Source organism: Anas platyrhynchos, chromosome 8, assembly GCF_047663525.1.
Source record: "Anas platyrhynchos isolate ZD024472 breed Pekin duck chromosome 8, IASCAAS_PekinDuck_T2T, whole genome shotgun sequence".
In the NCBI taxonomy this organism is placed as follows: domain Eukaryota; kingdom Metazoa; phylum Chordata; class Aves; order Anseriformes; family Anatidae; genus Anas; species Anas platyrhynchos.
Genome location: NC_092594.1, coordinates 24,969,147 through 24,996,139, shown reverse-complemented (window position 1 = coordinate 24,996,139; position 26,993 = coordinate 24,969,147). Strand labels below are relative to the sequence as shown.

Sequence of the window (26,993 nt, the reverse complement as noted above, 5' to 3'; positions counted from 1 at the left end):
AGGAATGATTTATCCCATTGTGATCTGAATCTATTTGCCATGTGGAAGATTCAGACTCCTTCTGATTGCCCAAGTGCTGACACTTGAAGGAAAATACCCACATGCATGACTCAGGTTTGCAGTGCTGGATGAGGCTCTGCTCCTCCTGTCTGCGGAGGTCTATAGAAACCACATTGAAGGAGTGTGCATTTGTGCTTGGAGCCACAGAAAAGTCTAAATCAACAACTGGTTGCTTCTTTGCATCCTCACTCTGCTGTGAATAAAGTTACTACTTTATAAGCCTGCAGATGATACACAAATAGTAATGACAGGCAACCTTCCACCCAGTGCAATATGCTTCTCACAAGGTAGAAAGAAAATGGTTTGTGAACAGCAGAATAACTGGTCTGCTTTGCTTAGAAAGAGGTAAAGATTGAAATGTTCAGTAAGATCTTTTTTTCTTATGTTTTTAACAATTGCTAGTGAGCAATTTGGAACAATACTGGTCACTTTTTGAGGCAAAATTGTCAGAACTAAAATGTTATTCTGTATGATGTTTGCCTGTATGTACAAGTAGGAAATGTTTTAATTTCTTATTTGGTAAAGAGTCAAATAGTCAAATACTAGTTTGGTTTTTGATATTGCTCTTTATTTGCCCTTGAAAGATACATTAATAAATTATAAGCACCTAAAAATAGCAGAAGTAGCAAGCCGTAAGCCCAGAAAGACAATAAAACACAAGCTGAACAAGGTAAGAAAGAATGTCCCCAGTAAAACTTAGTAGTGTCATAAATGAAACTTTGAGAATCAACTAGCGACCAGAGCCTAACAGATCACAGAATCATAGAATGGCTTGGGTTGGAGGGGACCTTAAAGATCACCTAGCTCCAACCCCCCTGCCATGTGCAAGGACAGCTCCCACTAGATCAGGTTGGCCAAGGCCCCATCCAGCCTGGCCTTGAGGACTTCCAGGGATGGGGCATCCACAGTTTCTATGGGCAAATCTGGGACTGATTCACTCTGTGGTATCATTTTCCTATTGTGTTTAAGAAGTTACAACAGGACTCTGAACAGTGCCTTCCATTTGTCTGTTATGTCCTGCTCACCAAGGCAAGTTCCTCTCTTGGAACATGGTGCAGGACATGTTCTTCATTTTCAGTGACTGTGAGTTGTACCAGTTGTACCCAGAGGAATGCTGCAGGTCTAAACTGAGAAGGCACAAAGGCAACCAAACTGCAGTTTTTGGAAATAATTTTGGGCACTTCCCATTGGATTTACATTCTGTCACATGGAGTTCTGTCACAATGACACTCAGAGAAAATGAGGGCAGCAGTCAGAAGCTGTTAGAAGTTGAGCAGGATTCCTGTTGCAAGTGAGGCAGTTTGTGAGATGAAAACTGCTGGTCTTGTAGTTTTATCTTAATGTTCAAAGCTATCACTTGGGTAACTAAAGTAAGATATGCATTGTCTGTCTATCTCCCTGCCCCTCCCAGAAATAATACGGTTACTTAGGTTGATTTCTGCCTGCTCAAAAGTCATGGTTAGATTAATAAACCTAATAAAACTATTTAATTAAAATTACAGAGATAGCCCAAAACCACAGACACCTCAGTGGCTAATATAAAATTAATTATAAAGTAACTGTATAGTCTGATGAATAGCAGCAGCAGCTATGCAGTCAGAACACATGCAGAGAAATTAGTAAACAGCTGTTAACTAGTCATACTGCAAAGAAGATATAATAGACTTTTTTTTCACTTCCTTCACAAATCAATGTCTGACTGATTCCCCACTCAGTTATTGGGTCAGAACCTCAGCTCTGTAGCACAGTGCAGCATCAAGGGGTCAGGATAGCTTATGTCAATGAAATATCTGGTCTCATGCCTGTATATTCATTTTACTGAAGGAACATGAATAAATAGAATATACAGATTTGCTGATTTTGTGTGTCAAAAGCGTGTTAAAGATTATCAAATTAATTGTTTCATTAAGAAGTCTGGAAATAGCTGGTTTAAAAATTGACTATAATGTTTCCAGCAGGGATTTTTAAAAGAATTTAGGGGGTTTCAATATATAAATCACACTGAGATTCAGGGAGAGACTTTGATATCTGAATTTCTGAGGCTTCTTTAGAAATCCCAACATATGAGTTCATAAAGGGAAAAGTAGTCAGCAATGGGAGAGGCCGGTAATGAATACACGTGGATAGGAAAGCCATACTGCAAGTTTATCAGGAATGTGTGAGTGGAGCCGAGAGGTTTAGTTTCCCTGGGATGCTACCAGTCCAAACTGACTTTGCTTCTCATCTCTTAGCATGTGGCCTTGACCTTCTAAGAACTTCTTCCGGCCAAGCGTGCAAGCACAAGAGCCATAGGGAGTTTCCACTGGAACCAGAACCTGAGGAGAATGAGTAGAAACACAGGTATCATTCCTGGAACAAGGATGTGCCATTGCCATCATAGCAGAAACTGCAGCTATTGACCCCCTTTCAAAATCACGCCTGGGTCTTCTCCTTCCCTTACAGACATCAATGGTAAATTTTGTTGTTATCTCAAGTGAAAGTGGCTCTGTAATGTCCACCAAAAAGAGGACAAAGGTAGGACAGGATGGCAGGAGAATCACAGGAATTTGGGAGGGACACTAGAGTATAAACAGACTATAAACTGTTGGTTGGTCAAAATGGCAACTGCAAAATGGAATAACCCAGTTTCTCTCTGTCATGCAAGGATAACAGACTTTTGGCTTGACCCAGCCGACAGCTAGAGCAGCTGTGGAGGGAGGGGCAAATACATCACAGCCATTCCATCTCTCACCCTCTGCTTGGTCCCAGGCTTATACCTTGTCCACTGTTGGACCTGGTTGCTTTGACTCCAAATGGCTGCAGAACAATTTTTTCACTGCTCTCTTACAGTGTTGGTCTTCTGTCACCTGGAGGTAAAGCCTATGGCCTTAGCTAACCTAGTATTTCTGTTACAGACCCCAGTGATCTCCAAAGCTCTCCCCTGTGCTCATTTATTTCTTATCAGGAACATAAGAAGGCAATCATCCTTCTGCTATAGTTAGTGTAGATCTTCTTTGGAGGTAGGGTGGAGCCTTCACTGGGGCTGGAGGAGAAAGTTTGTTCACTTTGGCTGTTCTTTTGCATTAAAGTATAGCTATTGCTATACTTTAAAGTATAGCTATTAAAGTACAGCTATTGCTGTACTTTAAGGCTGGGAGTTTATAGAGAATCCAGGTAAGTTGTGTTTGGAGCATTTACTTACTTCTTTGTCATTGGTCAAGCCTAGATTCTTCATGTCTACCACATTGTAAAACGTGTTGTTCAAGATGACTTCTATGACCTGTACCTGAAACCAGGAAAACAGGGCAATGAACTAACACACTTTCTCAGCCAATAGCCTACCAACATTTTCCTTCAGTGTGAGGAAAAACAGAGCAACACCTCCCTTCACAAAAATATGTACAGTTGATAAAATGCAATCCATTGAACATGTAGCCAATCTGAGAGCACTCTTTTCACTTTTGCTCATGTCCTGCCGAGCACTGAGTGATATTCTCTCCCATTATGTTCATGGCTGATAAGAAGCAGTGCTCAGGACTGAACTTGGGAGTGCACTTATGGTTTTTCAGACCATCAAGCTGTACACCACCAGTTTCCAGTCTTAGAACTGCCAATGGAGGTGGGTTCATTTGGGTCTTCTTAGAGGACCAATTGATGTTCACTATTGTTAAAGTAAAACATCAGCAGGAGGAAAGAAGTTACCTGTGACACTTTGGAAAGGACGCACATCTGGATAGAGTTGACAGTCTTCTGGTAAGAGGGTGAATACTCCCCACAGTCAGGTGGCCCTGAAAAGGCCTCAAGGATACATTCCCGGACTTTGTTCCTAGAGGTAACACAGGTTCTTACAAAATCTTTGTCTAGATCCATCATGTTTTACTGTGCTTATTTTATTTCTATTTTTCCCTGTCTTTTCTGACAAATAGATGGCATGTGAGATTTCATGGAAGAACAATGTCCTGTCTCCTCCAAACTCCCTCTCCCCAAATCTATACTTCATCAGCAAATGTTCTGTTAAAATTATCTAACAAATGAGTTGCAAATTTGTTCTCCTGAAGTGTTCTGTATTGAACTACAAACTGTCCATTTAAATGCTGTTGGCTGATGCACCAGCAGGGAGAGAAGTTGATTTACCCCCAAGGCTTGCCTTTCACCCCCAGCACTGAGTGCTTAGAGCCTCTACTGAGATTTGTGCTCAGCAACTGCAGGTCTGGCCCTTACACTTGCTGTGCTGTACAGAGGATCTTTGAGATCATAGATTGGGTGGTAAATATTATTTGATTTGACATATACCATATGCAATCGAAGTCAAAGTCTCTGCATTCGCCATACGACCATTTGCAGAAGAGCTCTCCACATAAAATCCTGTCATGCCTTTCAGGTAGCGTGGTGTGTTCATTCTTATAGAAGCCTTCAAATCCAGACTGTGTTGTCTTCATAAGTTTCAGATCTTTAATTCCAGCAAAAACAACCAGAGGACCTGTGAACCAAAAATACATGATAGTGTGAGAACTTTTCAGGTGGACAGAAAGGATTTCTGGATGTGCACTTGCAGCAGCAGCTTTAGGACCATCAAGCAGCGACTCCAACACTCATGCTTCTTCTGTAAGTCTAGCTACTTTTAAAAATTATTTTCTGCACACTGATGTTATCAGAAAGTTAGGAAATAAGATAGAAACCACTGAAAGCAGAGCTCAATCTAGAAAGAAGAGAATCCTATCAAGTGATCTGCAATGTCAGTCACAGAGAGTTTAGGACACCCCTTACCTCACTTCCTTGGAGCTGGGACATGCATTGGGTTGGCTCTCACTGGTGTCACTTCAGAGAGCACTAATTGCTTGAAAGTGAAACAAAATAGGCTACTGGTGCTGTGGTACATAGGAGAGGTAAGGTGGAACTTTTCTAATAATGTGTAGAGTGTAGAAACGCTGTAACAAGACTGGGAGCCTCAGCCAGAAATTCACTTTACATATCTGTCCTGTTGTTAGTTTTGCATCCATTAGAACGACAGGGCAAGGAGCCAATGCAAATGCACGAAGTTCAGCTAATTAGCAGGAACTGGCACTGATACAAATGCCACCCACAGGTTCAAACTGACAGTGTTTTTGCTCTTAGACACTATTTATAAAATGTGCCATTGCAGATCACTGCTGTATGGGTGGATTATCATTTTCTAAAGACCAGACAGTTGTGTCCTGAACATTTTCTTCCATCCTTTTGGATGGAAGCTATAAAATTTCAATTGGTCAATCACTTAGATTACACCAAACTGATAACTGAAAATTTCACTGACCAGACCTGCCAAAAAGCAGATTCAGAAAGGAGAAACTTTACTCCACACAGGCTTATCCGGATTCTGCATAGATGCTCAGTGGCTGAAGCCTATGCTGCTGCTTTGTTCTGCTTGTGGTACTCATGCTAGCTAGTCCAAAATTACTCCTTGAATAAGCCTGGCCATAGTAATCCTGCCTTTGACACACCTTGTCTTTAAACTGTATCTTTGCAGGAAGTCATATTAGAAATAATTCCACTGTGATGGATATTCCCAAATGACATGATTGTTTAGAGTATTTTTTTCATACATGCTCACTGGATATGATTAGAACTGTATTTCGTCTATTTATTTTCTTGTTTAAATTCATTATTGTTTTTGTTTGTTTTTGAATGAGTCCAAAGAAATGTACTATTATTTTGGCTACTTTCCCATGTTATTTACTAAAGCTTAAGATTTATCTTATCTGTCCAATGTTCTTGGACAGGTTATTCTGGATTTTGTTCAGATCTTGATGAATTCATAGCTTAGATATAAAATATTAATACATGGGTATTAAAGTAGTGCAGATACTATCAGTGAACCTTGAAATATATTTATCTCCTATTCAAATGCATAGTCTTGTTTGAAAGAGCTGGTTGCAATGCATGATTGCTGGCTGGCTATCTAGCTGTCTGTCTGGATCTTACATTGAAGAAATATAATGCCTAGGAAAAGCTTTCAAATTAGTGAACAGCCCACCTTGTGCATTCAGTATGTTTTGTGCTTATGCTGTCTTTTCAATAGTCTAAGGGCAACTCCATTAAATTACTTATGATTCTTTCAGTTTCTGAAAAACTCTGAGCCTCTTATCAGTTGATATACTGGGGGGGGAGGAGGGGGAGGGAGGCTATAATTCTATTAAGCCTCACCAGGTTTCTTTTAATGATGAGTAAGGTTTTGAAACATAGGATTAACTCAGAAATAGAGATTTTTTTTTACATTCATTCTGGAATGGCAAGGCATCCAACAGCCCAAAACTCTTAGTGAAACTAAATGGTGCTTTTTCTGTCATGGTGTGCAAAAACAGTAAGTATGCTCTGAAGTGTCATGTGAAAAACAGTTTGCACATAGACCTGAATGCCTATGATGTTCAGGCCAGCCTGACTTGCAGCAATGAAACTGCATCTTTAGAAATAAAAGCAAAGCATGTTGACAGGGTTTTGAAAATGACTGCAAACTAGGCAATTGTCCTATGGCAAGGTGGCTTTGTGATGTATTTCTCTATAGGATAATGATCATAATGAGACTTCAGAATACAGTATAATGTTAAAAAGTAAGCAGGGCATTCTCAGAAGGCTATTAACTCCATGACAATACGTAACAGTTGTGGTGAATGTGCCATTGTAACCAGTAAGTGTTTAGGGCACACATACAGATGTAAACTATATTGGATTTTCAGCCTTGTCTCAGAGATCAAGGACTGCAAGATTAGACCATAAAAGTACTCTTCAGTTTAGGCCTTTAGAGAGGTTTGGTTGTGCTGTAAGCCCTGTAATAGCTTTTGCTCTCTCTAAAGCCATCTTTATCTGTCATCAGCAGAAATATTTACAGAGAAATAGGGGAAGCTACAGAGTCTTTTCTCACCATTCCGGCACTGCTCAGCTTCACAAAAGCGAATCCCATCAGGAACACATATAAACGAGTGGATGTGGGGAACGCCGTTCTACAATTCAGAGCAGACATGTAAGTGCAGCAAACAACACCTTAACTGGGAAACAGGAGCTAAGAGAGTAAGGACTAGCTCCAGACTGAACCAAGTGAATGCATTAGTATTTCAGATACCTCGTGTAGACGTTGCCATGGAACTTCCTGAACGTAGGTTTTGACGTAGGCCACTTGGCAAAATGTTGTCATGAAGTGTTTGCAGATATCTATAGCAAATTGTTCTAAAGTTGGGATCTAAGGCAGCAAAGAATATTATTAGAATGAAGCAATTACCTCATCTACAAAAGTAGATTGTTCTAATTATAAACATTTGAGAAGGATCAATGTTGTTAAAAATACAGATTTCTTTTGATTCTGGCTGTGCACACAGTAAGGCTAGTCATTTGATCAGCTTGCAGCATACGCTGCAAATAGCAGCTACAGATTCATATCCAAAATCTCCCATTCTGCAGTATAGAGAGCTAGAGCCTCTGGGCTGAGAGGAACAGCTACAGAAGCCTTAGGCTTTGAGGACGTAATATTGAAATAATCATAGTGATGCTCTGGCTCAGCTTTGCAGGCTAAAGATAGGATTTCATTACTGAGAGAGAGAACTTGATCTGCAGATTGTCCTTACAATAGAGGAACTGAGCAAGGGAATTCGGTTCTCAAACCCAGGAGACCAAGCCATTTTCACTACTGTGGTTAATCAGATGTGAAAGGTTTCTATGTTCTAAAGTTAAAATAACTAAAATAATAACTAAAATTGTTAGACCAGGAGGAAGGGCCTCAGTAACCCCTGTATGCAGGATGAGCACTAGAGGAGGAAAATTCTCTCCCAAATCTTTGATGGTGATTTTAGTGCCAACCTGACGTGCAGATGGGGGAGAGATTCTTCTGATTCATTTTGAAAATAAAAGGTCAGCATAATAAATGCTTCCAAATGAAGTGATAAGAAAAGCAAGGCTAGTTAAAAAATAAAAGATACCCCATTTTTTTTGGCCAACACCAGGACGATATTCTTTATGGTGTCTGTAGGTATCACAAAGGAGTTGTTTCCATCCAGGTACTCATGAGCAGAAGTCAGCCGGAGGTGGGTGCACACTTCCACTTCTTTAACAAAGTGCTTCTTCCCTTCTCTATGGAGGCGAAGGAACTTAATCGTGTTTTTGCCATATTCACAGTTGAGGACTTCTATATCCTTAATCTGCAGAGAAAACACATGTTACAGTCATGAAAGAACTCAGCAGAAGCACCAGTTACGATTAGTTAGTGAAACATAAACAACACTTATTGTTTTATTTCTGTGGTTACCTGTGGTAATGTAAATATTTGTGTTACAAATCACCAAGTCCTGATACGAAGAAAAAATGTTTTAAGAAGATGTCATTACAAGTCATAGCTGTGATGGAATTTAAAACTTTTATTGGGGGGCATACCATTTAACACAAGTAGCAGTGAACAATTCTCTCTCTTTCATCGCCTTTGGATTAGTACTGGCTGTGGCCCTTCAATGAGTCTTCCCCATCATCTCTTCCTGAGGCAGGGGTATCCCCATCTGTTGGGTCTGTATGCCCCACCACCGTCCCATCGGCAGTGCTCACCTTCCTTGGCACAGCTCCTGTTTTCCCCAGCCACACTAACAGCTGCCCACTGCCCCCCTAGCATGCGATGCACCAGGCAGGGGCGTCAAAGTGGTGTTTTGGTGAGGAAAGGTTCCTTTGTAAGCAGACACAAGTCCCGAACAGAAGATGAAAACAGGTGTCATGTTCCTGGTGGTTTTCTGTTTTCTATAACCCTATCTGTGCACATTGAGGTTCCCCAGAGAAAGAAGGAAAGAAAGGCCAAACTGGGCTGGTTGAAAGTATTTTGTTGCATGTAGTTTACAGCCCTGATTGCTCCTGAAATGGAACAGAAGCAAGTCTGAGCAGCAAAATTCAGCTCTTGATTCACAACTCCAAAATCTTCACTTTCTGGGATCATTGTTTTGGTTTGCATTAAGCCCTAATTACTTTTATCCTGCTTTGGTCAAACACAGCCCAACTTGCACAGCTATTATGGTGCTGGAGGCACTGCAACAGACAAAAATACTGGGGAGCTTGTGGGGATTTCTTTTATGCTAAAATACCTAGCACTTATTGCACTAGACTTTCCCTGAGGCTGAAATATCTTGTACCTGATATTAATTTATTTCAGTGTAAGTATAATGGGGAGGGAAAAAAATAATATTTTCAACACTAAAATATAAATTGAAACTTTTTATTCATGACTTGCTGAAAACATTATCAGATGTAAAATAGCTCAATTCAGACTTGTTTGTTCCTAAGAGAAATGCTAATGTGTTTAAAAGAGAATTAATATATATATATATTATCTAATTGTAAGTAAATTACTGTGGATCAGAGTCTTTTTCTTGCTGTTGGTTTCTGCAGGCTCAATTCCCACAGACAAAATAAGGCTCCCCATTAGCAAAATCAGGAAAGAGGGGCTCAGCACTGCACTGGGAACCCACTTTGCAGGAATGGTGCAAAGTCTGAGCTCACTGCATGGGCTGGATGGAAAAAATAGAGAGGTGAATGTTGTTTTGGTTTGCTTGTCTGAAAACTGAGGTTTTTCATGTAGTTGTAAAAAAATAAAAATAAAAATAAAATCATGCTTTCCTTTTTAATGCTTTCATAAAGCATTAAGAAAGAAAAAAAAAAATGTCTGTAGTATCTGCAGCTTGCTTTGAAAGCAGACTACCTAACATGTTTTAAATATTCAAAATAATTCCTCTGAAGATGCAGCTGTAATTTTTCTCAAAAGTAAAATCTGAAAAACGTCATTTTGCCATTTTGTTGCCCAGATTGATCCGGGGAAGCTGCCAGCCGCTCCCTGTGGGTGTTCACCACACAGCAGCCAGGGCCGGTGGCTGAGGAAACAACGGCCAACTTCTGCTTTTAGTCTCTGCCCCGCGCTCAGACTGTGCAGCTGAGGCACCACGATGACCGTGGGGTCTGCATGGTGTAGCCCTGCTGTGCTACTGCTGTTCTCTTCCCCGTCACTATGGGCAGCGCAAATTTCCTGCAGAAATGAAGACGGGGAGGCAGTCGATTGGTAAGTAAATGCCGCTCATGGGAGGAATGCTCGATGAGTAAATAACACCTAAGATTACTCTGCATGAAGTAGGTGGGTCGCTGGGAAGTAACACATAGCAATCTCTGGTTTAATCCTGTTTGCCTGTGAGTAGTAGCTGAATTTTGCATTTGGAAAACCTAGGGTAAGTTATTGAAAGGTGATTTCATTCCACAGAACCAACCACGCTGCTGCATTATGAGTAACTGCAAAATAATGACAGGTTTACGCAGCGTTTGTGTCTGATGATCAAAGCCAGCCTAACCTGTGTTCGAATGCCAAGGCTGCGACTGCCTGCAGCAGCCCCCACGGCGCCGGGTCGCAGCAAGGGCTCCTGCACAGGGCCTCGCTGCCTGCAGGAACCAGTCCGGGGGGAAATGTCCACATCCTGCCCTGAACCTTGCTGCCCATCCCCGACCAGCAGCATGGCAGGATTTGTCTCCTCGCTGTGGCTGTGGAGGGGGAGCCGAGGCCGGGCTGCCTCTGGCAGCAATGCAGGAGAGGCGCGAGGAGCGTGGGTGGACATGGTGGTGTGGGAAAGTGCCGTCTGGTAGCATCGCGCTGCCAGCACCCAGCCCGGGTTTGGGTGCTAAATGATTAATTGGATTAATGCACTTTGAAGATGAAAGACGCAAAGTGTAATTACATAATAGGCAACCTAGGTTTAAAAAGTGAAACGAGACCTCTTAAAAAAAAAAAAAAATATATATATATATATATATATAAAAAAAAAGAGTACTGAAGCATCTCAAAGATAAATATCAACCAATTTAAAGAGTCTCACTGAACAGCGATTAGTTTGTATACAAGCAATAAAGGAGCGGGTGCTGTTCCTGTAACAACAGAAGGGTGTCCCTCGTCCCTCCCCTCATGCGCAGAGCTGGCTGCAGGCAGGCCGGGGCCATCACGGCCACCAGGCCCACGCCGCACTGTGTCGGCTCAGCATCAAGCATCCAAGGGTCCAGCCTGGCCCTGTCACCCCTCACCCTTGCCAAGGCACATCCAGATCATGTCATTTTTCAGAAATCAGTCCCTTAGGTGGTGCTGCCAGGCAAAAACTCGGTGATAAGAGAAGTTTAATTTATCTGCAAAGTGTAATTATTCCTTGCAGAATGAGTCTGCATGTGCTAAAGCTATAAAACAAACAAAAAGCAATGAACTGCCAATAACAAAATACAGGCAGTTCCTGAGGGATTCCAGGTCTCCTGCAGGGCCTGGTGCAGGCACTGGTTCCTTCTGACAGGCATAGCAGGAAAGATGGGGGGGATTTTCTTTCAAATGTGCCATGATCCAAAGGAAGAGAAACTTATCTGTCAGCATGGGTCATGCTAGCTTATTGACAAGAAATAGTGAACTTTTGCCTCATTCTGGATTCGGTTGCTATGAAGCTGATTGAAGAAGCAGAACTGAAACTGCTGAGAAAAGCTTCCTCTTAACCAAAAGATGTTGATGCCCTTTCAAACAAACACAGATTTTCATTTTTTATATTCATTTACTAAGAGCTTTATGTGAGTCCCTGCTGTTCAGTGGCTTCCTCCTGCAATATAATTGCTCATTACAAGTATTCACATACTTTCCATTTCATGCTAAACTGGAGGTATCGCTTCCTTTATCTGATCTGATCCCTCCCTGGAAGTGTTCAAGGCCAGGCTGGATGGGGCTTTGAGCAACCTGGCCTGGTGTGGGGTGTTCCTGCCCATGGCAGGGGGTTGGAACCAGGAGGCCTGTATGGTCGCTTCCAACCCAAACCTTTCCATGGTTCTGGGATCCCACCTGCCTCCCCATGCCTGCGGTTCCTACCCACATGAAGTACAGCACTGGCAAATGTCCCAGGTGCATCCCAGCTGGGAGCTCGCCTCGCCATCCCCAGTGCACCAGGGGGAATGGCTGCAGGTGCAGCACTTTCAGGAGGGCAGAAGATCTCTGCTGTATTCACCCGAGCCCATGACTCTTTGGAAATCTTTTTGCACACATTAAAAAAAAAAAAAAAAAAAAACACCTCTGCCTTCTGAGAAGTGCTGAGTCAGGGATTCAAGCCAGGGCTGTGCACTTATTTTTATTGGAGGGAAAAAGAAAAAAATAATAATAATAAAAAAAAACAAATGTGATTACTTCTTGTGCCTTAGTGTTCAGACACAAGCTAACACTGTGACCGTGCTAATTGGATTCCCGACATTAATGCCTTTGCTTTTCCTCAGTTCTCAGCAAAGTAACTTTCAGTCCACTCCCACAAATACTTTAGCCACTTAAGCCCTTGGGAAACTTCCCCTGTGCAAAACAGCAGTGAAGACTTTTCTACAGTTTAAATTGCTAATGCACTCAACTGACTTTCTGTGCAGGTCCAAAACATTTATCTCCTGGGAATCAGCAGGCAATTCACTGATAACTCAGCTACAAGCATTCCCTCCAGCACATCTGCTAACGCGTGTTTGTCAGCTGCAAGGCTGTAAACACTGGCAGAGCATAAACCTCCCAGCACATTTCAAAGCAGTTTGGAAATGCTTCAGATATTAATTCTTGGCTCAGTGCCTACTCTTATAACTACTACTACTACTACTTGTCTTTCCAAATCTTCGTTGCAAATAAAGGGATTGTTGCGGCTCCTGGTGCAGGGAATGCTCTCACAAGACCTCCCATACAAATCGCTTCCTTGTCTTCTCTAGAATCTGTCATCAGCTACAATTTGTCCTGAGCGATTTAAGGAGCATCACTCAGCTAGTGGTGATACAGGTGGATTACCGGGATCACCTCTGTGCTTCCCTTCTTCCTGTACATGTGCCCTTCCCATGGACTAAATGTTCCTCTTTCAAAATGCTTTCCTGGCACTTTAACCTGCTTTCCGAAATGCATTTTTTTTAACCAACCGACCAACTGTAAATTAACTGGGCGAGTCCTACTCCTCCTGACATACATATGGTGTTAAGCAGTCAAGCTGCATTTTTGTTAAGAACCATAGTATCAAAAATAAGGCCACTCAGTTCTTACTATTGACATAAATAACAAATTACTTAAGTACAGCACTCAAGGAAAGTGGCTCGATTAATTACATTGCAGTTAATCCCATGGACTTATGCACTAGGAAAACCTGTTTACTTCATCAGGGACATTAGTAGGAACTGAACAATTTACCAACAGTATTTAGTACTCTGCAATTTTGAAAAGATTTGTATCTCCGGCTAATTGTAAATATTCAGTTTGCAGCAGTTCCACATGAGTTGGCTATGAAAAGTAGGATTGTAACAACATTATTACATAGTTTCATACTCATTTGTATATATGTATATATGAAAATACTGAGTTGTGTAATTTTATCATTTAGTACTCCATTTTATATAATTAATTTAAATATAAAATTATATTTGTATAGAATAAGAAATTACTGGTAAGAGGTGCCCATGTTGACCAAGGGAATGCCAGACTGACCTTGGGAGCTGAGGTTCAGGCATGTCTCCTGCTGTCTACCAGAACCAGGAGTAACAGGGATTTGGTGGCTATGCAGGGCTCCAGAGGACTTCCCTGAAATCTCTATCCCTGCACAGGTTTCCCTGGTGCACCTCCCCAATGCTGAGCAGGCAGTTTGTTCACTGAAGTGCCAGGCAGAGCAGATTCAGCCTCGTCTCCTCAGCAGCCTTCTTGCTGAGAGTGAAAACCCCATGACACAAAGCTCTGCTCAAAAAGGTTCACATCCACATTTTCGCCACAGCAAGGGCATTGGTGCAGCAGGGACAAACCAGAGGTAGCTCAAAACCAGCTCTTTTGGGGTACAAATAGTAGCATGGGCACAGCAAGAGGAGCTTGGTGCCAGCTCAGCCTGTGGAAAAGCAGAGTGAAGGTGAGCCTAGCACGGGCATCCCTGCGGTCACCCCAGTCTTCAAACCCTCAGGGTGGGCAGGAGAGACTGACCTACGTATTCAGATAGGGCGGTTTGCAAGAAAAACAAAACTTGTTCTTCTCTGTTGCAGGTTTGCTCTGTACAAGCTGCCAAAATACACCAGAGGAGAGGATGCAGGGCTGGGGCTGCAGTACCTGTACATGGATGCCCTAGTGCAGGACTGGCAGCTCGGCAAATACCTCGTCAACATGACACAGGGCGCGCTGGGACAGACACTGGGGCAGCTCTATGAAGCATACGAGTCTAAGGCAAGTGATGTTTAATTACCATTTTGCTAGTATGTTTACTTGATATTACATGCAAATGAAATGAAACCAGCCAAAATAAGCATGTAGAGCTATGGCCAGACCTGACTGACTTGATCTGCTAAAATGTATCAAGGTGACTGTGCTGGCAGCTCAGCAGATTATTTGCAGTTTTGGCTACACTTAGAAGTTACCCTAGAAATTTCTAGTCAAGCCTTTCACACACTTAAGTATGGCCCATCAAGTAAATGAACATTGGTACGTAGACCCTGTGGCTTCTTTTCTGCAATTCCTCTTGAGCAATGGCCCAAGTGGTGAACTGGCTGTCAACAGCCTAGGGCTGGTGGTGACTACCACTGACCTCCATCCTAAGTCCTCCCAGGTGCATGTGTTTCAAGCTCCATCTCTGATCACATTTGGGTTTTGCTGTTCCCCCCTTACTGCTTCAGCAGTATTATTTTTTTCCAGTCAGAAACCTCATTTATATTTGTATGAAATGATTATAAAATACCACAGGATCTGCCTATGGTTATTTTTTACCATCCACATAGTCTACGTGCTCACATTCTTAGGAGTCTGGGTGTGTCTTTGCATTTCTACTGCGGCTTAGTGGTAGGGTGTCATTAAATTTATATGTAAAAAAGACTCCCAGAAGTCAGTCAAATACTGGCAAACCCCACAACTTTCCTATCCCATGTCATACCATAGTTGCAATACAAACAATCTTTACAAACTCAGTGTTGAGCCACACTGATGCCATTTTCCTACCCTGCTATCATTGCAAACTGTACACCAGGTGGGGAAAGTTCTCTGTTCAGGAGGAAATAAGGTGTGGCTGTACGCAAATATTTTGAAAAAAAAAAAAAAAAAGAAAAAAAAAGTATTAATCGCTTGTCCTTTGTAAGAATACTTGTCATGGTTATTTTTCCTGTGCAAACATTTTTACAGGATCTGGTAGCTAAATCAGAGACATACTCAAAGGACGGGCTGTTGCAATGACTGAGAGAACTTCATTTATATTAACTGGAACCCTAATGCTAAGTCTTCAGGTTTATTTTGGTGTAAAGTCTGTGTGGATAATGCCAGCTGACATGGGAGAAGAATGAAGTTCATGATATACACAGAGAACTTCTAAAGTCTTCTGTTCTCAACAAAATTTGTTTGCTTAAATGCTTTCCTCTTACCAAATGTCACGTTTCAGAAATGTGTCTTTCCCTGCAGAGCAACAACACTGCATATGCAATCTATAACGATGAGGTCCCTCGTTCAGACTCCACCAACTGGAAAAGAGGACACACCAAAGGTACAGGGAGAGTCCCCAGCTGCTGTTTCCTCCTTTTTAAAGCTGTGCATAACATCTATTTGTCTGTTTGTCAATCTGCATATCTAAAAATCCTGCCTAAAGCAAAACTGGAGAATGATTTGCATGATGCGTGGTTTGATGTATAGTGATATCCGTGGTAGCTTCTGTTCTGGTACTGCTGTGCCTGTGCTCTGTTGAAGAACTCTTAATGATTATGGACCCTTAGTATTCAAGAGTGGAAACTCCTGTCTCTCCTTTCAGCAAGTACAGACCACGTCGTTCTGAGCTGCCTGGCAACAGCAGCACAGGGTGCAAAGGGAGAGGCACCCTACATGACAGAATTGACCTTGAAAGCCTCCCAGATCTCTCTCTGAGGGCAGAATCATGGAAGCACTAAATGTGCAGTGACGGTACAGCATGATTTTAAATAGACAAAACCTCTCTAGAGGTCTAATTGGTCCCTTGAGGAAGCAGGGTTTGCCCAGCCCAGCTCTGGGATGGAGAGGCTTTCCAGGGCTGTGTTTTCAAGCTGCAGAGCCATGGGTGACTATTTCCTGAGCCATCTGCAGCAGGGGAGGTGTACCCCATCTGCCCCAAGCACAGTTTGGTCTGGGCAAGAAGGCACGGTGCTGACAGAGTCCATTTTCCCTTATACAGCAATGAAATTAAAGGAAGAGAAAGGAGTAGTGGGTGAAGAGTTGCAGCCATTAAATCATCAGATTTTTCAAAGACAGCATTTGAGCAGATAAAGAAAAAATGTTTTGCAAAGGTAATTTTTCAAAGGAACAGTGATGACAATTGAAGTTAGGCTATGCAGGAGAGAATTAATGCAATTCTAGTACAATATCGGTGTCTTCTACAACCCATTAATATACTCCAGTGCCAGACTGCTGTAGCCATTATCACGCTGAAGCACGGTGTCTGCAGCAGCAAATCCAAAGAAGCACACTGCTGTGATGTCTCAGGGCTTTCCACCTCTTAATTCATTTGCCATAACTTTCTTTTGACAGGATTTCTGCTCTTGGACAAATCACAAGGCTTCTGGGTGATTCACAGTGTGCCTCTGTTCCCTCCCTTCCCTGAGGATGGTTATGGGTACCCAGCGAGTGGGCAGTCCTACGGACAGACAGCCATCTGCATAACCTTCAAATATGACCAGTTCACAGAAATAGGTATGGAAAGCTTCTTCCCAAGAATGCCTTTGCTCTGCTGCACCTCTCTGACTTCTTTCCTTTGGGTTGTGCCTCCAAAACTGATTGCTCTTGTCTTTCATTGTCACATTTGGAAACCAAGTGGGGCCTGGAAGCCGCACCCTTGGCTTTCAGTTCTGTTTATCCAACAATTTCCTGTGGGAATGTGGGAAATTCACTCTTCCACTCTGCCTCCATCCCCCCATGAGGACTATTGGGATAATAATAGTCACAAGAGCATACTGAGGGTAAAGTCAGCCCATGCATACCACGTGCTTGGGAAATATAAAGGAGGATGGTGAATCATTTTTAACAGTAATAGCTCATTCAGCTGCAATAGTCTGCCATTCTAAAAGTGCAAGGCAATCACTACTTGAGCTGGAGTGGTGGCCTTGACACATCAGAAATACAAAGTACGGAATAAATATTCCCAGATTTCCAAAGGTATTTTTTGCCACATAAAATACAAATCCTAAAAATAAGAAAAATGAAATTCATATCCGTAAGACTCAGAATTACCTGACACTGGAGTCCCAAAGGCTGACTGTCAAGGGCATTATAAGAAGTCACACGTTACATAACACTTTTCACATTGCTTTTTACTCTTTGCTGAGCTCCAAGTCCCAAATTATATTAAATAAATGCGTAGGACTGTGCAAATGTGCAGGCTGGTCACACCACAAAGCCATCAAAACCAAGTTCCTGCTTGCAGAAGCACATCTTTGCATGTGCTTAGGAAAGAAGACAAGAAAATGAGAAGCATACAGTAATGCTTTCCTGCTCTATCCTCCCAGCTTCTGGTAATCTGTGGTTTAAGGATTTCCTAAGCTGGAAAGACTGGAAAGTTCCTAATGGACTCATCTTCATGAACTCATCAGTTGTGGAGCCCATTTGTTCCCTTGCTCCTTACAACATCGGCGGCAAGGACTTTCACAGTTAAATTGCACCGTGTTCAGAGAAATAGTTTGCAGATTGAATCCCGACTTTGAAAGTCAAGCTTTGTGCCGCATAAAACTCAGCTGGGTTGCTTGGCAGCTCTCCTGTTTGGCTTTGGCTTGGCAAGTGTCACTGACTGGAAACAACTCCTGTAAGCACAGGCTTGAATTCACACATGCTGTCTGAGTGCCGTGTGACCGCTCAGAGGCTTGAAGGTGACCATGGAGGGCTGTGGCATGGGCTAAGACCACAGACTGGCAGTCCTGCTAAGAACAGGATGGTACACATGGATAAAAGGGAGCATACTCTCTCAGCTGGATTGAGATGCTGGGTCAGTCATAACACAAAGCAAATAAACATGTTTGGTTTTGGTTGCTAAAACCAAAGCTACTTTGAGACTGAACTGCTCCAGAGATAAACTGTGAAGATTAAAAAGGATTCAGGTTTTCCTTCCCAGACAGAACTTTACCTTCTTGGTTGCTTTACTTTAACCTGTTTTCATTTTGCATGTGTTCATTTCTTTGTGTGTTTTTTCTTTTTTTTTTTTTTTCAGACCAACAGATGCTGAGCTCTAATCCACAAATCTACAGCTGTTCCCTCCCTAGTGCCTTTCAGGCTGATCTCCCAAATCTGCAAAAGCTCTGTGCACACTCCAGGCTGCCCTCACCCCCCTTGCACCGCCTCTCGAAGCTGCGGTCAGCTCGCGGGGAGGCCTTTTTCCACTTTGTGAAGTCCCACTCATTCGTGGATGGTAAGAAAAACTGCTGTCACCCACCATACATGATCAAGCAAGTAGTAAGCAGTCAGTGTATTCTTTGACAGTATTTACTTTGAAGGGAAAAAAGAATTTCAGTTTCCGAAATAAATGTAATGGAGTACTGGGAATGGTCTTCCATCATAATATTCTGTCAGCTCCACTAAGTGAAAAGCTGTCTGATCGTTCAAATGTTTTAAAATGTACATTAATGGGATTGTCTGAAAATTTCTTTCCAGTTATTTGTCTGTAACAACAAAGGACAAAAATAGGGTTTGAATCATCAGCTTTTTTGTTATGAAGGATTAAAAATTCTTTTTCCTTTCCTTTATTTTTTTTCCTCCTGCTGATTATTTGTAACAGGATTTCCAGGAAAAGAAGGGAAAACAGGAATGAACTTCTGAAACAAAAATCAAAATAAGAGAAGGGGGCAAAATCTATTCTGGTTCACTTCATGCATTAGAATTAAACAAGCCCATCCTTTCTGATCCCCACTTAAATGAAGGGCTGATTTCTCCCACCCTCTATCCCACAGATATCTACGTGGCGTGGGTAGCTCAGAAGCTGAAGACTGATTTGCTGGCTGAATCCTGGCAACACTCTGGCCAAAAACTTCCCTCTAACTGCTCTCTGCAGTACCATGTCTACAACATAAATCTCATAGGGACACCACTGAACTCCACCTTCCATTCCATCGAGGATCATTCCAAATGGTCTGTTTCAAAGAAGAATGAAGATCAGTGGACCTGCATTGGAGACCTAAACCGTGCTGTTGAGCAAGCTTGGAGGAGTGGTGGGTTCATGTGCACAAAGAATGAACACATCTATAATGCTTTTAGAAATTTGGTAATCCAGTATGAAAGTTGCAATGATGCTTCCACCTAGATATAAATGGACCATTCCTCCCAAACAGCATAGCCCCTTATTACATAAAAAGCATAGGAAATATCTCCCTTAAATCATATTTTCGCTCTGAAGAACAGTCCTGTGAGTTGCCAGATGTGCTAGATCTTCGCATTGTTAGCTATAAAAGCAGATGGTTTATGGGTAAAACACATCTGTTTTTCTCTCTGCACAGTAATGCCACGGCAAAACATGTTGCTGTCAGTGATGGTGCACAGGGGACCGCAGTGAGTGATGCTGGACATGGGATGTGAGGAGGAACAAAAACCTGCCTTGCTAGCTAGGTTGTCTGGGCGGTTAACAGGAGAAAAGTACCTTAAAATGCTTCAAAATCACCTCCTGTTACATGCGCTGTTGAGATCAATCAGAGCATGTCTGCTGAGTTTGGGAGTAGGCTGGGCTGAATCTTTTAAAGAACAGGCATAATTGGATGCAGACAGGAAGACAAGTAGTCTGCGGACAAGAAGGCTTCATTTTTATGATTAATTTTTAGGGAAGAAATGAGCTTTAAATAATTTGTAACCACTATCTTGGGAGTATTTCTAGTGCTTTTATTCATGTGCAGTAATCATATAAACAAATAAACATGTCCGAATTATGAATGAGTGAAATAAATTAAGAGAGAAAATGGTCTGTTTATGGTCTCTCTCTTCCCTCTATTGCCATTTGTGGTTTATTACAATGTTTTATAGCTGCCAAAGGAAAAATGGGGAAAATTGGGAAAAAAATAAAATAAGAAAATATTTGAAGGAAGATATTATGTTACCTACATTTTCACACTAGGACTAATGCGGCTATTAATTTTCAATACCTGCAGTCTCAGGCTTAGCATTTGAAGATTGCATGGATTTTTTATAAAGACAGAGCTACCTTGCAAGCTCCTGATACATTTTTTGATTCAAATTACAAAAATTTATCTGCTTTTATTATGTTCCTAAGGATATTATAGTATATATATAATAAATATATATTTATATATATATTATATATATTGTATATTATATATGTATAAATATTATAGGTGTATATCTCACTTGTACTGTTGTTTTTTTTCCCAAATTGGTGCTATAAACTCCTGTCTGAAGGTTTGGCTGTCCTGCTAATATTTCTGTGTTTAGCTGTGTTTATAGTCCATACCCCTGACTATCTACATCTTAAAAGGAAGTAGATATAAAGAAATACCCCAAAACCACAAGAAGTTGTTGAAGATTTCCTTCCCTTTCCATCATGTAAAATCAACCAAGCAATGTACCAAATAAATTAACCAAAGTACCAAATAAATTAACATCAGATCACATTTGTTCATACTGCTTGAAGAAATAAAATTATTTAATCTGGCATTGAAGAAATAAAATGACTGTATCTGGCCTGCTTAACAATGGGAATTGTGCAGGAGTGGATTTTTTTATTTAGTTGACCTGGATTGAAGGAAAACTCAATTCTCATAGCTCAGTGAAAATAATGTAGATAGTTTAGATATTCTGCATGAGATAAACTTTGTTCTTATCCTTGCATATGAACAAAAAATTGATAAATTTGATTATGTTTTTAATTATGTTTTCCTCTGAAGCTTGTCAAATTATTTACATATATATTTTTCATTTTTTACTAGCTGTGGTCAAGTAACAACTATTTGTGGCAGTGAAAATTGCCAGTGAGGCAGAATGCTCAGCAGTGGGATGGACAGGACACTGGTTGGATTAGCCATGATAAAATTCATTTGTCTTTTCCCCATTTCCATGGCAGACACTGGCCTAACCTGCATGAACCCTTGTATCTTGCCCACAGCACTGCATGTGCGTGACCTCACTGCATAGGAATGGCCAGAACACTTCACTGGGGACAGCTCTGGTGAGGTGCTCCATCAGGCATCAGAGCACCGGACTGGCTCCTCCACCTGTATTTCCTATGGTAGATGCTCAGCCACAGCATTTGGGTCACGAAGCTCGACAGCAAGGAGTCTCCACCTCAGGCTGACACAGTGCTGCGTCACAGTCCCGCTCCCCAGGCTACAAGTCAACAGCCTATCACTGGGCTTTAAGTGCTAATTGTTATTCTTAATGATTTGATCAACTGATAGCTATCATAGAGCAAGATTATTCACAGCATTCCTCTTCCAATAGGCCCAAGACTGGTCACCTCCATGTTAGTTGCTGCTATAGAGGCATAAACGGCAGTGGGAAGATGGGGAGAAACATTACATGACAGTCACCTAAATAGGCAGGGTGGGTACAGGCTCATTTCACTGGTGTAGCAATACAAAGGCTGCAGTTCTGGTTCTCTTTTTTTTTGACTGTAATCAGTTTTAATGCAGTTTTCCTCACATTGTGTAACGTCCATATTTACATATCCCAGTATTTCCACTACACACTTTGTAAAACTCAACCTCATATGCCCTCATAGCATGCATTGTGATAAATTGCTGGTGTGAGATAAGTATTTTTGCATATTTTTACAAGGTTTTAATTTTAAAATATGCTGTTCTTTGTCAAAATGTCAAATGCTTGACAACTCTATCCACCCCATGCTCCCTTCGCTGCCCATGGTGACCCCTCTGGCTGGGCTGCTCCTGTGGAGGGGGACATCCAGCGCAGCCCACCCAGCAATTTTGTGGGGACCTGCTGAGGCTGCCAAAGGACAGAAGTCTTGGACCCAGCCTGAAGAGGGCAGAAAGCTGTTTTCCCTCCTGGAAACCCCGCGTCTCTTCCCCTCAGCATGCAGGTATGGCTATTCTGACCCTTGGGCTCTGTTCTGGTTAGACTAAATGTGAACATTTATTACGCATGAAAATTGCTTGCCGAGGGAGTAGGAGAGGCCAAAAGCACACATTATTAATCCACTAAACGTTGCTGTAATGCAGATGAGTTTGCAACAAACTCAACAGCAGGGATCATTGTTTGGTAGGAATTGCCTTGTAATTATTCAGGCAAGACTGGGCCCTGTCCTAGCACGCATCACAAGCGCCCAAGCGACAGGGAAGGCAAACGCAGCCTCTCGCAATGCCCGCCCGCCCCAGCATCTCCCACTCTCACCACCGCCGCTGCCCTGCAGAGCAGGCAGCATGCCTCTCTTCCCCTCCTCTCTGGAAAACCAGGCCTGATGGTTTTCCTCTGAATCCCCAAGGATTCTCCTGCAGCACCAGTAGCTGGGGATCCTTCGGGTAGTGGCTGGAAATGGGTGGTTTTACACAGACTTAAATGTAGGAGGCCGTCTAAAGGATTAGACATCAGCTTTGTTGGGACAAAAACTAAAAGATTGTGAAGGTGTGGAAACTTAAGCTGTGTGAAATTTTGTTCCAGCTGGGCACTCACTCCACTGGAAAACAGGCAGAGGCATCCAGTCAGAGGCCATTTCACATGGTGGCCTTTAAGGGGGGATTGCTCCAGGTGTCTTCATGATGACTGAAAATATCCTGAGAGCTAGCAGTGGGAGTCACCCCTTCCAACAGTGTGCTGGGGAACTTCTCAGGGAGTCCATGCCAGCCATCTGCCAGCAAGTGAAGGGAAGTCTGAGGAGAAATTTCTCTGACTTAGCTGGGAGCCTTCCCTTCTTCGAGGTATGCTAACATAGCCTGCCACTGGCCTTGTCACAGAGGTTTGCAGATCTATTTCTGAAACAAAGTCTGCTTCGAAGTGGGCATTTTTAGAAGTACCCAAGTCCTGCAGAGCCATGCAGGTTTTGCCTATCCAGCAGCCAGTGATGCCCGTTCTACCAGCAGTGCCTCTCTTGCCCCCCCAGCAGCCCAGACCAGCTGCTGCACCAGCAGCGCACTGTGTGCAGCTTTCTGCTCTCGGAGCGGGAGGTTTCCAGCAAACACCTCTAATGCAATCTCTTATGTCAAACAAGTGCCTTCTCAGCATGCCTGTGGTGTGAATAGACAGCGCTATTTTTGAGAAGGCATATGGGCCTCTATTGTCCCTTTCTTCTGTTTAAATATATACATCCCTGACTCCTGAGAGTAATGAAATGCTAAAGAAGAACGCTTTGAGATTTTTTTATTTTTCTATTTTTTTAATGTATCAAAGCATCCATTGTATTATTAGTGTAGTCACATAATTATTCCCAGAGAAACTCACATCCATAAGTTAACACCCATAAATTACTGTGTGGATGTCTTTTATACCTTCATTTTCAGCTTCTGGGAAAGATACATCACTGGGTTCTTAGCACAGTAATTGCTTCCAAACATGTAATCTGCCTATGCCCTGGGTAAAACGTTCAGGAGACAGAGCCACGCTGGCAGTGTCTGCTAGAATCTCAGTGCAAGCCAAAGCCTAACTGTGCTCAGAACATGATGCAAGAATATGATGCGCCTCTTGTATTTCACAAGAGATTTCTTTAAAAGACAGAAAATTAAAAATGAGAATGTATAGGAATAGGAATTTATGCTAGGCAAAGCATGGAAAATAAAATCTTGTAGCAGCGAATAAACTCTCCATAGTGCAAGGCAGGGAGCTAGATCTGAGATTTCAAGCTAGACTATCAATATCAGTATATTATAGATACTCTGATACCCCAAGCAGATTAGCCATATCTAACATTTTCCTACTTAGATCAGAGATACCAGGTTAAAGGCCTACTCTGCTGAATATTCTCAGAATCCTTCAGCAGTAATAGCTGCTGCATATGACCTCAGAAACCAGTTGTAGCACTTTCAGATCTTGGCCTCAGATAGGAGGTAGTTCATAATACATACATACATACATATTTATTTATTTATTTGTTTGTTTGTTTGTTTATTTATTTATTTATTTTGCAGGCCCATTATATGCTTATCTACTGTTTTAACTGATTTATCCCAGTGTAAAGAGCATGTTATTCCAGCATATTTATGCATATATATATGCATATCTAGCATATCCTATGCATATTTGATACCTTAATTTTACTCAAAGTGTTAAATGAGAAACACTAGGACTTGAAAAATAAATCTTAGCTCTAAAACAGCTGTTACATTTTCACTCAAGTGATTTTAGTAAATCTCCTTGATTTTATTTTTTTCAGTTGAGATCATTTTGCATTTCTACACAAGGCAACTAGTGACTATTCCAAATCTCCTGTAAGACAGATAAAAGGGAGAAACATTCTTCTACTCCTTTCATCACTTTGCAGTTTGGGAACTGCAAGCTGGTATTCAAATATTCAAAGATTTACTAGAGTAGAGCATAGTATTCAGTGTCGCCTGCTGGATTGCTGGCAGTTGCTACAAGTGGTTCACAGTAGTACACTTGTGCTAGCATTGCATAATTTATTAATCATAGAAATTGTGCATGCAAATTAGCAACACAGTTCTGCATCATCATGTATTAACCAGAAGATTTGTCTTCACATGTATTAATGCCCTCAGATAATCATGTCGCATTACAGCAGTACACATTTTATGCATCACCGTCCAAAAACTGTCAAAAGCTCACTAAAAGCCATGTCATCAAGTGTGTTGTTTTTTGTTGTTGTTCCTGTACTTCTGACTTTCCAAAGTTTGAAAGTATTTAGCTCCAGGGCTTTTCTGTATCTGGCTTTTTTTTGGGTTTCCTATTTGGGTTAAGGTTCTATCAGCCAAAAATCAGTATTTCTTTTTCCATAGTGCACTTTCAAAAATGTATCTGTTGCACTAGGATGCTTCTGCTTAGCTCCAGTGCCCACTGCTTCATGTTGAGGATTAAGAACACTGAGCTCAGTGCGCTTTTCAGGAACTGTTTCTTTCCTTGCCCTGGAAACTTCTCCATTGCTCATTCTGACCTTAGAAATCCTGGGCACTGTGCAAATGAAATCTGCACCTTTTCCTCTCTTGCTTTCAAACTGCTCTGATTATTTGTTGCATGAAAGTAAGATTTTTAAGGTGAGTGAACTGACAATTTTGCATGAGCCATTTTGCAAGGAAAAAGCAGGTAAGAAATGCTGCACAGCAAATAGGGACAGTTACTACAGCTGTGCTCCCTGTTGCCCACCAACCTGCCCTCCTCATTACTGCCAAAGGATGTGAAGTACCAGAGAAATCAGAGCAGAGAACTAGGAGAAAAAACTCAGAAGAGGGAACAAGACAACTGAAAGTGATCAAGAGAGACAAAGGAAGGGGAGAGCAGAAGGAGCGTTAGGGTGGGAGATACACTGGGGGCGGGGGGGGGGGGGGGGGGGGGGTCAGAGACCTCAATTTTGATCACAGAGAACCATTAGGAGTTAATCGTGCACAAATCCCATTTGCAGCTTGTTTCACTTAACATTTATCCATTTTACAAATGTAGCCTCCACAGGCTATGCCACAGAGAGAGGAAAAAAAAAGAAAAAAAAAAAAACAACAAAAGGCACAAACTGAAGTGACTTAGCCAAGTATTAAAAACCAAACAAACCAAACACCCACAGAGGAAGCTGCTACCTGTTTGTTACCAAACCTACAAGAGGTGGGGCAAGTCAAAGGCAAACACACTAAATATATAAAAGTAGGAGGGAGAAATTTATAAGCTAAACTAAACAGTTCAAACCACACACATTTGAGCAACATGCTACAACTCTTTTTTTTTTTTTTTTTTTTAAAGGAAGCTACTACTAAGATTTAAAACCAATAAAAGTACAACATAAACAAGAGGTGCAAAACATGAAAAGAGTAACTGCAGACCATTTTGTTATGGACCATGACACTAAAACCATTCTCATCTCATTAAGAAAACTGCAGGCAAAAAAAAAAATTAAGTACAAAATAACATAAACAGTGATAAGCAAACTGATGCCTTTAACACTTCACTCTTTGGATTATCACATGTACCTCTACAACTTGTAGCATTTTATTCTCAGATAAAAATAAAGTTTACTTTAGAAAGCTCCCCAGCTTTATATTTTCTGTGGGTTCATATCTTCCTACATCTTGATCCTGCTTGGTTCTCCAGTATGAACAAGCCACCAGTGGTCTAGCACCGTAGTTTTGCCCTGCACTGAGTCAAAGCCAGCAAGCATTTTACTTACTGTCACTTGGCTCATGGTGGCCCGCTGTGTGCTAGCTTCCCAGTCTTGGATCCCACAGAGGAGTAATGGCAGTGCAGAAGCAGTAGCTCTATAAAAACTGTCATTGTAATATCAGAGGAGGAGCTAGGCATAAGGGGTTGGCTCCATAAATGTAAATATTTCATAATTTATTTAGTAACATGGCTTTTTTTTCCCCCTAGGCAAAAGCTTTAATAAAGGAATAGGTCTACTGCAACAAAGGAAACAACAGCAAAAATTGAGACAAGGACACATCCTAAGTCCATTAATGCCAGTGGGAGTTTGCCTTCATCTTCAGTGGGAACAGAACTTCAAAGACATAGGAATCACACATACAAACCGGAGGATAAAATCTGAACCTTCCATGGTCTATGACACAAACCGTCTTCAGAGGATGGTACCATAGCCCCGACACACTGGAAATGTCTCCAGCAGGATTTTCACAGCCTGGCTTGACCACAACCTTGTCCACAGCACTGCCAGGCTGGCTGCTGGGACAGACATCAGAGCAGCCACTGGTGCAGGCAGTTTCTTCGGCAGAGGCTAGGCAGGCAAGAAGGGATGGATGCTTCTCCTCGTGGTGAATGCTGACCCTCTCACTGCTTATGGGTTTGATTTCAGTGCCCTAGTCCATAAGCAGTAATATCCCCACCTTCACAGCTATATTTTTTCACACATCAGTAA

General features: G+C 41.9%; 2 protein-coding genes across 2 annotated transcripts; one reads left to right on the top strand and one right to left on the bottom strand.

The window, feature by feature from the left end:
- Positions 1–606: 606 nt before the first annotated feature.
- Positions 607–26,447, bottom strand: LOC101797537 (uricase). Its single transcript, XM_021274331.4, has 8 exons — positions 26,292–26,447; positions 7,986–8,204; positions 7,136–7,252; positions 6,938–7,016; positions 4,333–4,519; positions 3,742–3,865; positions 3,242–3,325; positions 607–2,375 (listed from the first exon to the last, which is right to left on the bottom strand). Exons 1-8 carry the CDS (start codon positions 26,304–26,306, stop codon positions 2,238–2,240), a joined length of 963 nt encoding a protein of 320 aa, XP_021130006.1. The 5' UTR covers positions 26,307–26,447; the 3' UTR covers positions 607–2,237.
- Positions 9,916–19,967, top strand: DNASE2B (deoxyribonuclease 2 beta). Its single transcript, XM_021274330.4, has 6 exons — positions 9,916–10,093; positions 14,074–14,251; positions 15,470–15,551; positions 16,562–16,723; positions 18,231–18,428; positions 18,967–19,967. Exons 1-6 carry the CDS (start codon positions 9,981–9,983, stop codon positions 19,314–19,316), a joined length of 1,083 nt encoding a protein of 360 aa, XP_021130005.1. The 5' UTR covers positions 9,916–9,980; the 3' UTR covers positions 19,317–19,967.
- Positions 26,448–26,993: the final 546 nt, after the last annotated feature.

What these genes read in the sequence shown, in the direction of transcription:
- DNASE2B (XM_021274330.4), top strand. Translation starts at nt 9,981, where the DNA reads ATGACCGTGGGGTCTGCATGGTGTAGCCCTGCTGTGCTACTGCTGTTC. An exon ending in GAAAAGAGGACACACCAAAG is followed by an intron (nt 15,552 to 16,561) that starts GTACAGGGAGAG and finishes TTCTTTTGACAG; the next exon opens with GATTTCTGCTCTTGGACAAA. An exon ending in GTCCCACTCATTCGTGGATG is followed by an intron (nt 18,429 to 18,966) that starts GTAAGAAAAACT and finishes TCTATCCCACAG; the next exon opens with ATATCTACGTGGCGTGGGTA.
- LOC101797537 (XM_021274331.4), bottom strand. An exon ending in TGTTGGCCAAAAAAAATGGG is followed by an intron (nt 7,253 to 7,985) that starts GTATCTTTTATT and finishes TTGCTGCCTTAG; the next exon opens with ATCCCAACTTTAGAACAATT. An exon ending in TTTGACTTCGATTGCATATG is followed by an intron (nt 3,866 to 4,332) that starts GTATATGTCAAA and finishes TGTTACCTCTAG; the next exon opens with GAACAAAGTCCGGGAATGTA.